The sequence below is a fragment of the Mytilus edulis genome, chromosome 3 (assembly GCF_963676685.1).
Source record: "Mytilus edulis chromosome 3, xbMytEdul2.2, whole genome shotgun sequence".
Lineage (NCBI taxonomy): Eukaryota > Metazoa > Mollusca > Bivalvia > Mytilida > Mytilidae > Mytilus > Mytilus edulis.
The window spans coordinates 81,983,354-81,996,529 of NC_092346.1; the positions used below are offsets into that span (position 1 = coordinate 81,983,354).

Genomic DNA, 13,176 nt, shown 5'->3' on the forward strand with positions numbered 1-13,176 from the left:
CCATCGCACTTTAGAGTCCTACATATATATAGACGAAAGACATATTAAACAATATTGTATGTTATCAATCGTGTCGGTCCTTGTCAGACAAGATACTGGCATGAACACCGTAATACAACAATAAGCGAACAAAAATGGTATCTGTTAAAAAAATGCCTGCCAGTTCTATATACACAATATAATAAAACATAAAGTAAAATATGAGCAATAAAGTAGTGTTTGGTGAAGTAATGTCAATTCTATCAAGAATAATGTTTAAGTTAACAGGAAACAGAACAAGCTACAAATATTATATAACAAGATTGTCCGCGATAGTGGTTATACACGTGATACTCATTGCTTCTGTGCAAGGTTCACCAAGGGACGTTGCTCTAGAACTCAATAAAAGCCTGGAATCAAAACGAAGAAAAAGGTAAATCCCATCAATACTTTTCCAGGGGCGGATCCAGCCATTTTCAAAAGGGGTTCCCAACCCAGGATAAATAATGTCCCATTCAAATGCATTGATCGTCCGGCATAAAAAAAGAGCCCGGGAGGTTTCAATCCCAGGAACCCTCCTGGCTCCTCCAGGATCCGCCACTATTTTATATTTCATGAAAAGTTAATCCCAGAGAAAAGGTCTCCTTCACTACCGTTGTAAAACCCTTTCCAAAGTGGTGCGGTCGTAAAATTGGCTGTGTTATCAAAAATTAACGTACTAGAAGACGGGCCAGAATGAGATCTTGAAATCTTAAGTGTAACATGAAGTACACGTTAGTCATACACATTTCAGTATTACCAGGGACTGTAGACTGTCACTGGTTTAGGTTACGATAACATTTAATTTTAAGCCCATGTTGATTTTTTTTTCACGGAAAAGAGTCGCTGAATTTTGCGTCCGGCACATCAAGGTAACACCAGATACATATGTACTGTATGGTAACATGACTCTTCATTTTATTTTGTTATCAGTGATGCCACGTGGAGATTAGGGGACTGAATCATAACCCTTGGCCTTTCAACGTATATGTGTTCCGCCTAACAGAAGTTCCACTGCATGGAAACTTTATTATAAACAATGTCATAATATCTGTTCCTGTTGGAACAAATATTATTAAATAAACCAAATAAAAAACCCTTGTATGTTGATCAATGCAAATCCAAATGTTAACTGCTCGTACTTTATCTATTGAAAGAGGGCGGTATCTAAAAATACCAAAGGTTAAGCAGAGTAGGGTATGTCTTTGCTGCAACAATGGAGACATTGAAGATGAACTACACTTTCTTTTAAAATGTTCATCCTATAACTATGTTAGAGATAACCTTATAAAAAATGAAATAATGTTCTATTGAACATCAAATTACTTTCTTTATCATATAACTTGCTTCTATCAATTTTAAATAGTAATTTCCCAACAATATTTAAAATTGTTGTCAACTATTTGAATGACTGCTTGTTGAGAAACTCATTATTAAAAGGTACTTGATTTCTGCAATAATTTATATGCTTCTCTTTAATTTTTATATATTTTACTCATAATTATCCACTGTCACTCCTTCATTGTATATATGTTATTATGTCAGGCGGTGACGAAATTCCGTTATATGTATATGTATATGATTGACATACTTGGGTAGGATAGCTACGGATGATTCCGACAACAAATGTAGTCGTGTTATACACCATTGTAAAGATAAATCAATTTAGATTTACGATATAACAAGTGTTAGTGGGGTTGACAGTCTAGAAAGCGGCATATAACGGAATTTCGTCACCACCTGATATTTTTCTAAAATGCAAGTTAAGTACCTTGTGTTATTTTAAAATATATAGGGAAAAAAATTCTGAAACAAGTGCCGCTGTGGACTTTCTATACTAACTAGTATAGAAAGTCCCTGTCTTATCAGATATCTTATACCATTTATTCCGTTAGGAACATTTACTGTGATATTTATTCCATTTGTAACTTTTATTATAAAGGAACTTTTATTCCGTGACAGGCCAGCGAACATAAAAATTACTAAACACTCTCCGTTTGATTTATTAAAATGTTCATTGTTGTCTTTGCTTTCCAATTTAATATTGCTGGTACTTAGTGAAAATGATCTGGTACCTTGGGTGTAAAAATGTTTTTGAAAAACCAGTCACCATCAACTTCCTTTTCCGGTCTATATTTTTACTAGATACCCGTGAGTGAAATATTATCGCTAGAAATCCATCTTAATCTTTTGAATTTTGCCTCATAAAACATAGTTTGTCACCATTATACATTCAAATTATATGTCTTCTTTTTAAAAATTAGATAAAACCCAAGTAATTTATATACATTTCTAACCAAAAACCATGCAGGTCCTCTGTTAGGGCAATCATGATATATGTGTTACTGACGATTTATGTATTTATGTGTGCTTTAATGGTTCACCGAAATAGTACCAAGCTTTTCTTCTGAACGAAGTATTAAGATTGCATATTATTACAACGGTAGTAGGTAGGTTACTGTCGATTTTAACTTTTAAAAGCTGATGAATATTAAATCCCCATTGCTGCATCAGAATCCTCCTTTTTGACAGCAATCTGCACCGTTAGTCACTATTGGGTATGGAGAAGTGGCAGGCACAATCGAGCAATTGTAAGCAACCTTTCAGGCTTCAAAAACAATTACATTTCATGCCCATACTGTTTACTATCCGTGTAAAGTCCTGTGATGTCCATTGTCAGACGCGGCCCTAGCTTGTCTGGCTAAACAGCCATTGGATTCAAGTATTCTTTAGTGCCTTGGAGTGCATAGTAATACTGGACTTAAATAGGCCATGGCATGTAAAATGTGAAGTAGTCCTATTGAGAAACTAACCCAGTCTTCTCCACGAGTGGCAGCCCAGGCTGGTAAAATTGCTCTCGGGCCTATAAAAATCAGACCTACAGGCCAACAGAATCTAACTAAAAAATTTCAAAAATTGAGCTGCGGGCCTGTAGATTTAGCAGTTCAGCGTGAAGACTGACTAACCGCATAATTAGTAAATTATTTATAATTACACAGGTTAATAGGTAATCTTTTATACCAAGTTTATTTCAAGGATTGACAAGATGGCCTAAGACAGTAGCCTAAGTAGTTGTGTAGTTTGGTGTCCCCGACTATTTACTGTCATATACTTGAAGCAGGTAAAAATTGAAAAGAACATATTTGCCTTGTATAAAAATCTTACCTTCAATGATGACCATGCTGCAGTTTTATATGGATATGTATAATTTTCAAGGTTGTCATGCTCAATTGAACAATTTCATGTCCGAGGAATCATTGATGATAAAAGTTTGCTTGTTTTCAGATAATGGGAAGAGTAATTAGGTCCCAGAGAAAAGGGCCTGGAAGTGTTTTCAAGGCCCGCACAAGAAACAAAAAGGGTAGAGCAGCTTTTAGACCAGTTGATTTTGCTGAGAGACATGGTTACATAAAAGGATGTATCAAGGTATAAGTAATATTAATTTTAGAATGCAGTTATTCAACTCTAGGCTCAAAGTTGTAAAATATCTGTTATTGCTATTATAATGTGATTGAATACACCATGAATGAATGCAGGGACTCGACTTTATTTTTTTTTCTCCCAAAGATTATTGGGTTCCACCAGAAATTTAAGGTGCCTTACCAGTTTTGATACTAATTTATACAAATGTGCTTATTAGTCAATTTTTAAGATGAAGAGAGCTACAGTGCATACATATTTTTTTTTTATTAATCTATAAAAGCATAACCATAGATGCCAACCATTACGATTTTTCCGTAGTTTTTCTGATTTTGCGATAAAAACTACGCTATTACGGTCAAAGTCGAATAGTTACGGATTCCCAATCATCGACGTTCAATTTTGTAAAACACGGATTTTTATCATTACTTTTCCGTCCTGGTCCAGTATTTAGGAAACGCCAATGTAATGCTTCCGGTTTCTCGGGAGTTATCAACCTATTGTTGGGTAACTGACTGACTTCCGAAGAGGCAAACTTGCATTTTATTAAGCAGCTTTCCTCCTTTCTCTACTTCTCCTTGACAAAACAAAAATGTTTGAGTCGAGAACATCTGAACAATTAATGAATGGAATACATACTACAGACAACATGTTAAATGACAAATTTTAGTGTACATCACTTTGCAACTCGTCAGTAATTTTTATTGGTAAATGCACGTTTATGAATGATTACTCAAAACTTTTCAAAAATACGGAAAATTTGATAGTTTGTTACTGATTGTGTCAAAAGGGGGTTGGCATCTATGCATAATTAGCAGAGACTTTCAAATTTTATATCAATTTGACAGAGACGTAATGAACATTCAGGGGTACTACTGAAACAAGTGATTTCAAAATCACTTCTTTGAGTGATATTGGCTGTGAAATATTTAAAATTTTCACACAGACTTTTCAAAATCACTGAAACAAGAAATTTGAGAAGTTAAATAGTTATCTTTTCTTGATCCTCGTGACGTCACGACGAAATTCAATATGGCGGAATAAAATAGGCGGAGAATGTATACAAATGGAAATAATTAGATAATAGTGTTAAGGAAATGAATATTCAAACATAAATAGGTACGTCATATCCTAGAAAAATATCTAACAAAAACGAACTATATATATTGACAAGTTTTGCATGGATTATAAACAATATTTTTTTGAGAAATAAGTGCGACCTGAACCTGGTCACAATTCCGAACGTTTTGAAATAGGAAAAATCCGTAGCTCTATGGTCCGCAAATAGTCAAAAAATAACATAAGGACCTAAGAGATATGATTCCGCAGCTACCCTGACTGATGAAAGAAACAGTAGTTTTATGGTTTAGCAGAAATAGTAGCAGTGTTTAAATTGATGTTTTAAAACCCTTTGATTTTGCTTTAAATTTTTGTATTTGGGAATCTCCTTGTTTAGCACTTATTGTGTACCATAAACCTACATTGTACATGTGCCTTTTAAAAAAAATACAAAGATTTTATGTATTTTAGGACATTATACATGACTCTGGTCGTGGTGCTCCTCTTGCTAAAGTGGTATTCAGAGATCCATATAGATTTAAACAAAGAATGGAGACCTTTGTAGCAGCCGAAGGAATGTACACTGGGCAATTTGTTTATTGTGGCAAAAAAGGTATACAACTATATTAAAATACAAGGGTTTGTTATTTAACTAAAAACACATGATCTCTTATAAAAACTCCTTAAATTTCTGAACCTATATATATTTTCTAGGTGTGACCCCATCTTATAAAATCAATTTTTGAGAAAACTATTTGAAAGATAAATAGTATGATTTTATCTCAATTCTATACGAATATATATGATGATGCATTGTGAACACAACTCTAGTATTTTAGACGTGCATCAAATTTTGATAGTTTTCCTGGTCTGCCAAAAATACAGCACCTGTTTGTTTTCACAACATTATTATTTTGCTACAATCTTGATTAAAAGCCACTTAAAATTGCATCCCTGCAGATTTCATGGCAAGCATAAGTTCATGATGGATTTTGTCATATTAAATAAACAACTGCACAAATTTAACATAAATAATTATATTTGAATTTAATAAGCTTTGATATATATGATGATTGACTGCAGCCAGTTTTATTATTTACTTATTTTGCAGCCTCTCTCCAGATTGGCAATATCTTACCAGTTGGTGTGATGCCTGAAGGAACCATTGTATGCTCACTTGAAGAGAAAACCGGTGACCGAGGACGATTGGCCAAAGCTTCAGGTGGCTATGCCACAGTAATCTCACATAACCCAGATACCAAGAAGTCTAGGGTAAAACTGCCATCAGGCGCTAAAAAAGTTATCCCATCAGCAAACAGAGCTATGGTTGGTAGGTATACACATTGGTATAGATGCAAATTATACTGAAAGTTCAGAAATTATTGCAAAAAATGCAACAGGGTTATAATTGCAATAATTTAAACAAACATCTTTTTTTTAAAATATATGAACTACAAAATCACATTAATAAATAATTGGACACTTACCAATAACCTATATTTTTCAAATGTTAGCAGATATAAAATGATTTCTTATATTAATGTATTTGAAAATAAAAATGAATACTGCTAAATGATGAATATAAAACATTCTTCACTTTGACCTGAATTAAAGGTGATGAACACTATAAAAGTATCTGATGCAGATTTATTCATATTCTCATTCTCATCAATCTTTGGTCATGTTTTGGCTTGGATGGTTTACATTTTAGTCCTTTGGTCTTTAGCCTGGCTTTTAGTTAACACGCTGACAATATTTTATGGGTTTGCCTTTATATGCATGTGAAATAAGTTAGGGCCATTCCAGAAAAAAATGTATGGGGGATTGTTAGGCACATTGTATTAATAATACATGGGTGATAGGTATCAGAGCAACTTTTCACACTATAACGCACTATAATTCTCAATTACAATTGTCTGGGTGGCGGGTGCTGACAAAAACCGCCTTCCCCCCCCCCCCCCCCCCCCCCCCCCCCCTACATTTTTTTCTGGAATAGCCCTTATTAAAGTAGTGGAATGGTTTAAACTATAAAGTGACAATTTCTTGTAACAACAATAACAATCCTTGACAACAAGAGTTTAAGTTATTGTATTTATATCTGTAAATGTTATTTATTAGGGATGTTAACTCGGTGAAGATTTACTACTCCAGTAATTGTTGGTTTACCAAGCGATACTCTAGTACTCTCTCGGTAAAACATTTACAAAATGGAAAAACAAACATCCATTGTATGTGTTGTGGGTCGTTTCCAGTGAACGTAATATTCCAAAGAATTTTATACCATAATTAATAATGCATTAACGACATGTACTAATTATGCAAACTTGGAAAATTGGTTACCCAAACCGTATTTGGGAACCGTGAAAAAACAACACATTTAATGATCACCAAGGGCGATGATTATAACTTACTAATGCCTTTAAGCATTTTCTGAGGGTCGATATTGGGTGCAACAAATCTTATTTATAAAAAAACATGTCTATTTTCTACAGGAACTCTGACTTCATAGCATTATTTAATGTGTTTGTGTCCATTGTTTTTTTGTTTGTTTTTTTTAACTTTTTTTGTTAGGTTACTAACTACAATACTTTTGATGAAAATGTATTCAGAGGTGTGGTTATGCTGACATTATCAAAAATTGTAAGCCTTGTAAAATAGCTCTTGTTCACAGCCTACCTGAGTTTGGAGGAATTTTAATTGACAGTTAACCGCACACATTCCTATCGTATTTTATTTTAGATAAAATTTTGTTAATATTTAATTTCCCGGTAGGCGCTCTCAATAACAATATTTTTTGTTAAAGTTTCAAAAGCAACAGCATTCTAACAGTAAATCAATTAGTCGGATATCATTTTGGTATTCGATACTCTGTACTACAGAGCAATACTCGAGTACTCGTTGACATACCTATTATTTATACATTCATGAGCAGTAAATACAGCAAGTCTGCCAAGAGTCTTCCATTGCAAGTACTATAGCCTAACTGTTGAACTGTTTTATATTAGTTATGTCTTGTCTTTGTACAAAAAATCACTTTGTAAAAAGTAGAATAAGATTTGATAAATGATGATTACAAATATTCTTCACTTTGACCTGAATCATTTGTGATGAAAATTTTAAAGTTTCTGAATCAAAGTTATTCTGATTTCTTTCATTAAAATGAAAAAAAATCGCATGTTCTAAAAATATGAAAACACTTAACTCAACTACAAAAAATTGCATCAGCCAAAATTGGTATGCATTTTGGAGTTGAGATTTCAATTAATGAGTGCAAATATGAATCTGAGTACAAAACTTTGTGAATTTAAATTAGTAATGAAAATATTTAAACGGGAAAGTAATAATTTTTACACTTGTCTGTGATCGTAGATATGGGTTATATTCTCGGATCTGATTCTGTTGGTTTGTCTGTCAATCTGTTTAATTTTTGGTTAAAAATTATGTGTTATCAAACTTGTTGTATTATGAAGTGAACTTTTGAGAATACATAATTCAACTTTTGATCCAGATTTCACAGCTGAAACTAAACATTGAATTATGATCTTGACAGAGAGACATTGTGTCATTTGGGTGCATTATCTTGTTTAGAAAAAAATGGATCAATTATTGGAATGAAGTCATAAAAAGTTACTATTAATTGTAGGAATTGTATCTGGTGGTGGACGTATTGACAAACCCATGTTAAAGGCTGGTCGTGCATACTTCAAATACAAGGCAAAGAGAAACTGCTGGCCTAAAGTTCGTGGTGTGGCTATGAACGTATGTATATTTACAACTAACACTGCCTCTGTGTAGGTCATTTGATGATACAAATGCTAAGTTTAGTCAGCCTCCATTTAACAGATATAAGATTGAGAAGTTTAAATAATATTTACTGTTAGTAGATTTAAAATTTAATCAAAACCAAATAATCTAGTTATGTAGTAGAGGAGCACACAGAAGTGTTCTTATGTAACCTGCATTTGAATCATCTGATTTGCTGCATCTTACAACAGCTAGAAAATAATAAGAATTTTAATTTGTTAATGATTTAAACTTGTAATTAAAAATTTCTGATACATTTAATAGAAGGCAAGTTACAATTATCTATTTATATCTATTGTTTTTGTAGCCCGTTGAGCATCCCCATGGTGGTGGTAATCATCAACATATTGGTAAAGCCTCAACAGTAAGAAGAGACACATCAGCTGGTAGAAAGGTAAGGAGAATTTTCATTTGTAGGGTGGGCTACATATTGTTAAATGTAGTTCAATAATGTTTGCATTATGCCCCCACCATAGCAGAGGGGGGATTACGTTTTACCCTTGTCTGCCTGTGTGTACACAACCATATGTCCCAAAACTTGAGTTTGCCTCAACCAAATGTTATAAACTTATACACAAAGCTTTTTACTACAAAACACAGATCAAGTTTGAAATTAAGTGACGTCACTTTAACCATTCTAGAATAATCCCTTTTTTGTTTCCATTCTTCCACGAAAGTTTGTCTCAACCAAATATTATGTTACTTGTACAAAATGCTTATTACCACAAAATACAGATCAAGTTAATTTTGGTAGCGTCACTTTAACAGTTATGCCCCTTTATCAATGAAAAAATTGTGAAAATTTTAGTTTCAATGCTATAAATTTGATCCATTATATATGACTCAACAATTTTTTGACAATATCACATAATGGTATAATATCTAATGTTTCATTGGTAATGATAACTTTTATATCTGTTTACAGGTCGGTCTTATTGCTGCCCGTCGTACTGGAAGAATCAGGGGTACAAAGAAACTGCCAGTTAAAGGAGGAGAGAAAGAATAAACTAATGGGACTGAATAAAATAAATAAAAAAAATACTAAAACTATTTTGTTAGAGATGGTCAACAGAGTGAACTTCCTAGAGTACCTTACCTAATGAGTACTGCAAAACCTGATTAAATCAAGAGTGTACTTCATGACAAAGGGGCAGAGTGGTCTTAAGTAGTTACTACTTTAATCACTACCCAGTCAACACTGAAGTTGTGAGTTCGAACCCAGCTCATGCATGTGCACTGGACTCTAATATTAATCGACTAGGGTTGCCAGTTTTCCTATTGAAGGTTGTGGTTTTCTCGGGGCTTTACGGCTTCCTCAACACTATAAAAACTGGCCACCACGAAATAGCCTAAATGCAGTGCTTAAAAGTGGTGTTAAAACACATCAAAATCAAATCATGACATAAATCTGGATGTATTGCTTGACATGACAAATTGACGGTACTGCCTGACATGACACAAAGAATAAGGTGTATTGCTTGACATGACACATCAAAACAAGTTGTTCCACAAATAAGCAGCTGCAAGCATCAATATTTATAAAGAAATGAGAGATGTTTTAAACTTAATTCAAACCAAAAAGTAGTCTCAAAAATATACAGCAAAATTTTGGTGTGCTCACTGCTGTTTCTGGCAGCAGATTCATCAATGTTTGTGATTAAATCATTTTATGGGGAACCACCAGTTGTAGGTCAATGATAATTGGTATGCATTGTATAAGCATTGGTGCATCACATTTCTATGGAGAACATCTGGCTATGCCCCAATCATCTTTGGCAGATTTTTATAAAACTTGTTTCATAGGTTTATATTAGAAATGTCTTAAATGCGTTTGAAAATCAGTGCTGTTCAATTTGTATGCCCCACCTTTAAGTTTTACCCCTGATTGTCCCATTGTTGGTTTCCGTTCTCTTACTTTTTGCCTCAACCAAATGTTGTGAACTTGTACGCAACGCTTATTACTACGAAACTTGGATACAGTTTGAATTTTTGTGGTGTCTATTTTAAAAACTGCTCTAGAATTATGCCCCTTTACAAATGCAAAAAATTCTGTTCTCAACTCAGACTCGAGTTTGCCATTAACTAAATGCTATAAAACTTATACACAATGGTTATTACCACACAAAACAGATCAAGTTTGAATTTTGGTGGTGTCACTTGTAACCTTTCTAGAGTTGTGCCCCTTTACAAATGGAAACATTGCTGAATTTTTCTTTTCAAGATCAAGTTTGAACTTTGTTGGTGTCACTTATAACCTTTCTACAGTTATGCCCCTTTACCAATGGAAACATTGCTGAATTTTTCGTTTTAAGTTAACTTCGAACAAATGCCATGGAACTTATACACAATACTTATTACCATAGAACTCTGATCACAATTACAAATTTGGATATCTTCACTTTTACAGTCCTTCAGTTTATAACTTTGATGTGCCAGCATTGTCATCTGATATTCATGGACACATTCTCCATTTATTTAGTTAGTTATGGCCCTTGTACTTTGAATAGATTAAATAATTGCAATACTGGTGACATTGGAACTGTTCTTTTATTGTCTTGTCATGTCGCTGAATGTGTGAAATTGGGATTACAATCTGGCAACTCTGTAAACTGTATAATGCTACATATTTCAGAAGATAGATGACCTGGATTCCTCATAATTGTAAGCAGATTTCTCATGTTATGAAGTGTCTATCTGTCTTTGTTCTCTTTATACGACTACATCATAAAATTGTGGTTGTATAATGGGATTGCGTCAATATCTGAAGACATTTGGTTTCTGGACAACTTCAGTGAAAATAAATGGAAATCTATGACCACAAAAGACTATTAAATGCAGATAGAGGAATTTTATTTTTAGACTTTTCTGTTAAGGATGTTCTCCTGAGGAGCCAAAAATTTCTAGAATTAAACTTCGTCATCCAAAGACGCATTTGGTGTCGGGACAATAACTTTTAGTTTAAGTGAATGGATCTCGATAAAATTTTAATAAAAGGTTTAATACCACAAAAGGAAGGTTAGGATTGATTTTGGGGAACATGGTCCCAACCGTTTTGGAATAGATAAAACGAGTATTTTTCTACTTTCATAGAATGGAAATGGGGAATGTGTCAAAGAGACAACAACCGGACCATATAGAAGACAACAACAGAAGGTCACCAACAGTTCTTCAATGCAGCAAGAAATTCCCGCACCCGGAGGCGTCCTTCAGCTGGCCCCTAAACAAATATATATAGTAGTTCAGTGATGATGAACGCCATACTAAACTCCAAATTGTACACAAGAAACTAAAATTAAAAATAATACAAGACTGACTTGGGACAGGCGGGTTTAAACATGTTTATGAGATCTCAAACCTCCCCCTATACCTCTAGCCAATGCAGAAAAGTAAATGATAACAATACGTACATTAAAATTCAGTACATCAACTTGGTGTATAAGTATTTCAATTGCTCTGCAATTGTACCACAATGTTTAATACCACAAGTAGGTTTGAATTCATTTTTGGGCTTATGGTGCAAACAGTTTAGGTATCAAGGGCCAACAACCAGCATTTTTGTAGTTTCTGGACAATAACTTGTGTGTAAGTGTATGGAACTCTCTAACATTGTACCACAAGGTTCCATATCACAAAAGGAAGGCTGGGATTGAGTTTGGGGGTCATTGCCCAATTCATTCGGGAATTAAGCATTTATCTAGTTTCCAGACAATAACTCGTGTTTAAGAATATGAATCTCTCTGAAATCGTACGACAAGGTTCCATACTACAAAGGAAAGGTGGGGGTATTACTCCAAGGGGGAGAGGGTAAAAGAATTGGGGAATCCAATTTTTTTAAGTGGTTCAATTTTTTTTTCTTCAAAATGTTAGAATTTTCAAGAAGAATCTTTATGTGCAATAGATTTGTAAGATCTTGAAATTTATTTTGTGTCAGAAACCTATACTAAGTAAAATGTTTTATCACAATCCAAATTCAGACAGAATGAAGCTTTGAATTTGCCACAACTGTTCAAGGTTCAACCTCTGCGGTCGTATCAGGCTGCGCTCAGCGAAGCATTTTATTGGGTTTATATGACTGTAAAAAGATAATTGGTCAAGAAAAAATTCGTAAGGGTTCCACGGAACCCAGTGTCTCGCCTACTTTAGCTGTAAATTGCACTCTCAACAAAAATGAGGGAAAAAATCAATAAAAATATTTCTCTCCATGCTATCGTTTGATTGTAAGAAGCTTCTGTCGAAGTTTGATAAAAAAAAATCCAGGATAGTTTATGAATCTTATAAATGTTTTCAAAACTTAACTGCAGACTATGTTATGTAAACTGGAAGAAAAACTAAGTCCATTTATAGATAAAATACAGAATAGATGGATTTTTTTTAACAAAATTTACTTCTGGATACTATCTTATGATCAGAAACAAGCTTCTGTCCCAAGTTTGGTACAAATCCAGTAGTTATGGATAGTTTAAGAAAAATTTTAAAATTCAAAAAACTTTAACCAGAGTGAATGTAATGTTTCCTGGCAGAAAAACTAAGTCCATTTATAAGAAAACAACTGAAAAAATGGAATTTTATTTTTACAAAATTTACTTCTGGATACTATCTTATGAACATTAACAAGCTTCTGTCCATGTTTGGAAGAAATTCAGGATAGTTTAAGAAAGTTATTAAAATTTCAAAAACTTTAACCACAGAGTGAATATTTGTGGACGCCGACGGAATGTAGGGTGGCTATGTCTCACATTGAAATTGACCTTCTATCAAAATTTTAAGAAAAAAATCAACGAGGGATCTCTACTGTATCGTATGCCCTTAAGTCGAAGGCTCGGCAAAAATCATATGGTGGTGCACTTTTTTTTTGCTATGGCCCTGCAAAAGTAC

The 13,176-nt window shown here is 33.7% G+C and overlaps 1 protein-coding gene and 1 non-coding gene across 2 annotated transcripts; both read left to right on the top strand.

Moving 5' to 3' along the window:
* Positions 1-2,067: 2,067 nt before the first annotated feature.
* LOC139517605 (large ribosomal subunit protein uL2-like) lies at positions 2,068-9,348 on the top strand. Its single transcript, XM_071308839.1, has 7 exons — positions 2,068-2,169; positions 3,304-3,444; positions 4,969-5,110; positions 5,609-5,827; positions 8,141-8,256; positions 8,609-8,695; positions 9,227-9,348. Exons 2-7 carry the CDS (start codon positions 3,307-3,309, stop codon positions 9,305-9,307), a joined length of 783 nt encoding a protein of 260 aa, XP_071164940.1. The 5' UTR covers positions 2,068-2,169; positions 3,304-3,306; the 3' UTR covers positions 9,308-9,348.
* Positions 7,557-7,628, top strand: LOC139518224 (small nucleolar RNA SNORD37). Its single transcript, XR_011663315.1, has one exon. It is a non-coding gene; the product is annotated as a small nucleolar RNA SNORD37 (small nucleolar RNA).
* Positions 9,349-13,176: the final 3,828 nt, after the last annotated feature.

Excerpts from the sequence above, each read along its gene's own strand:
- LOC139517605 (XM_071308839.1), top strand. The coding sequence starts at position 3,307 with ATGGGAAGAGTAATTAGGTCCCAGAGAAAAGGGCCTGGAAGTGTTTTC. Across the intron at positions 3,445-4,968 it reads ACATAAAAGGATGTATCAAG|GACATTATACATGACTCTGG; the intron begins GTATAAGTAATA and ends TATGTATTTTAG. Across the intron at positions 8,257-8,608 it reads TTCGTGGTGTGGCTATGAAC|CCCGTTGAGCATCCCCATGG; the intron begins GTATGTATATTT and ends TTGTTTTTGTAG.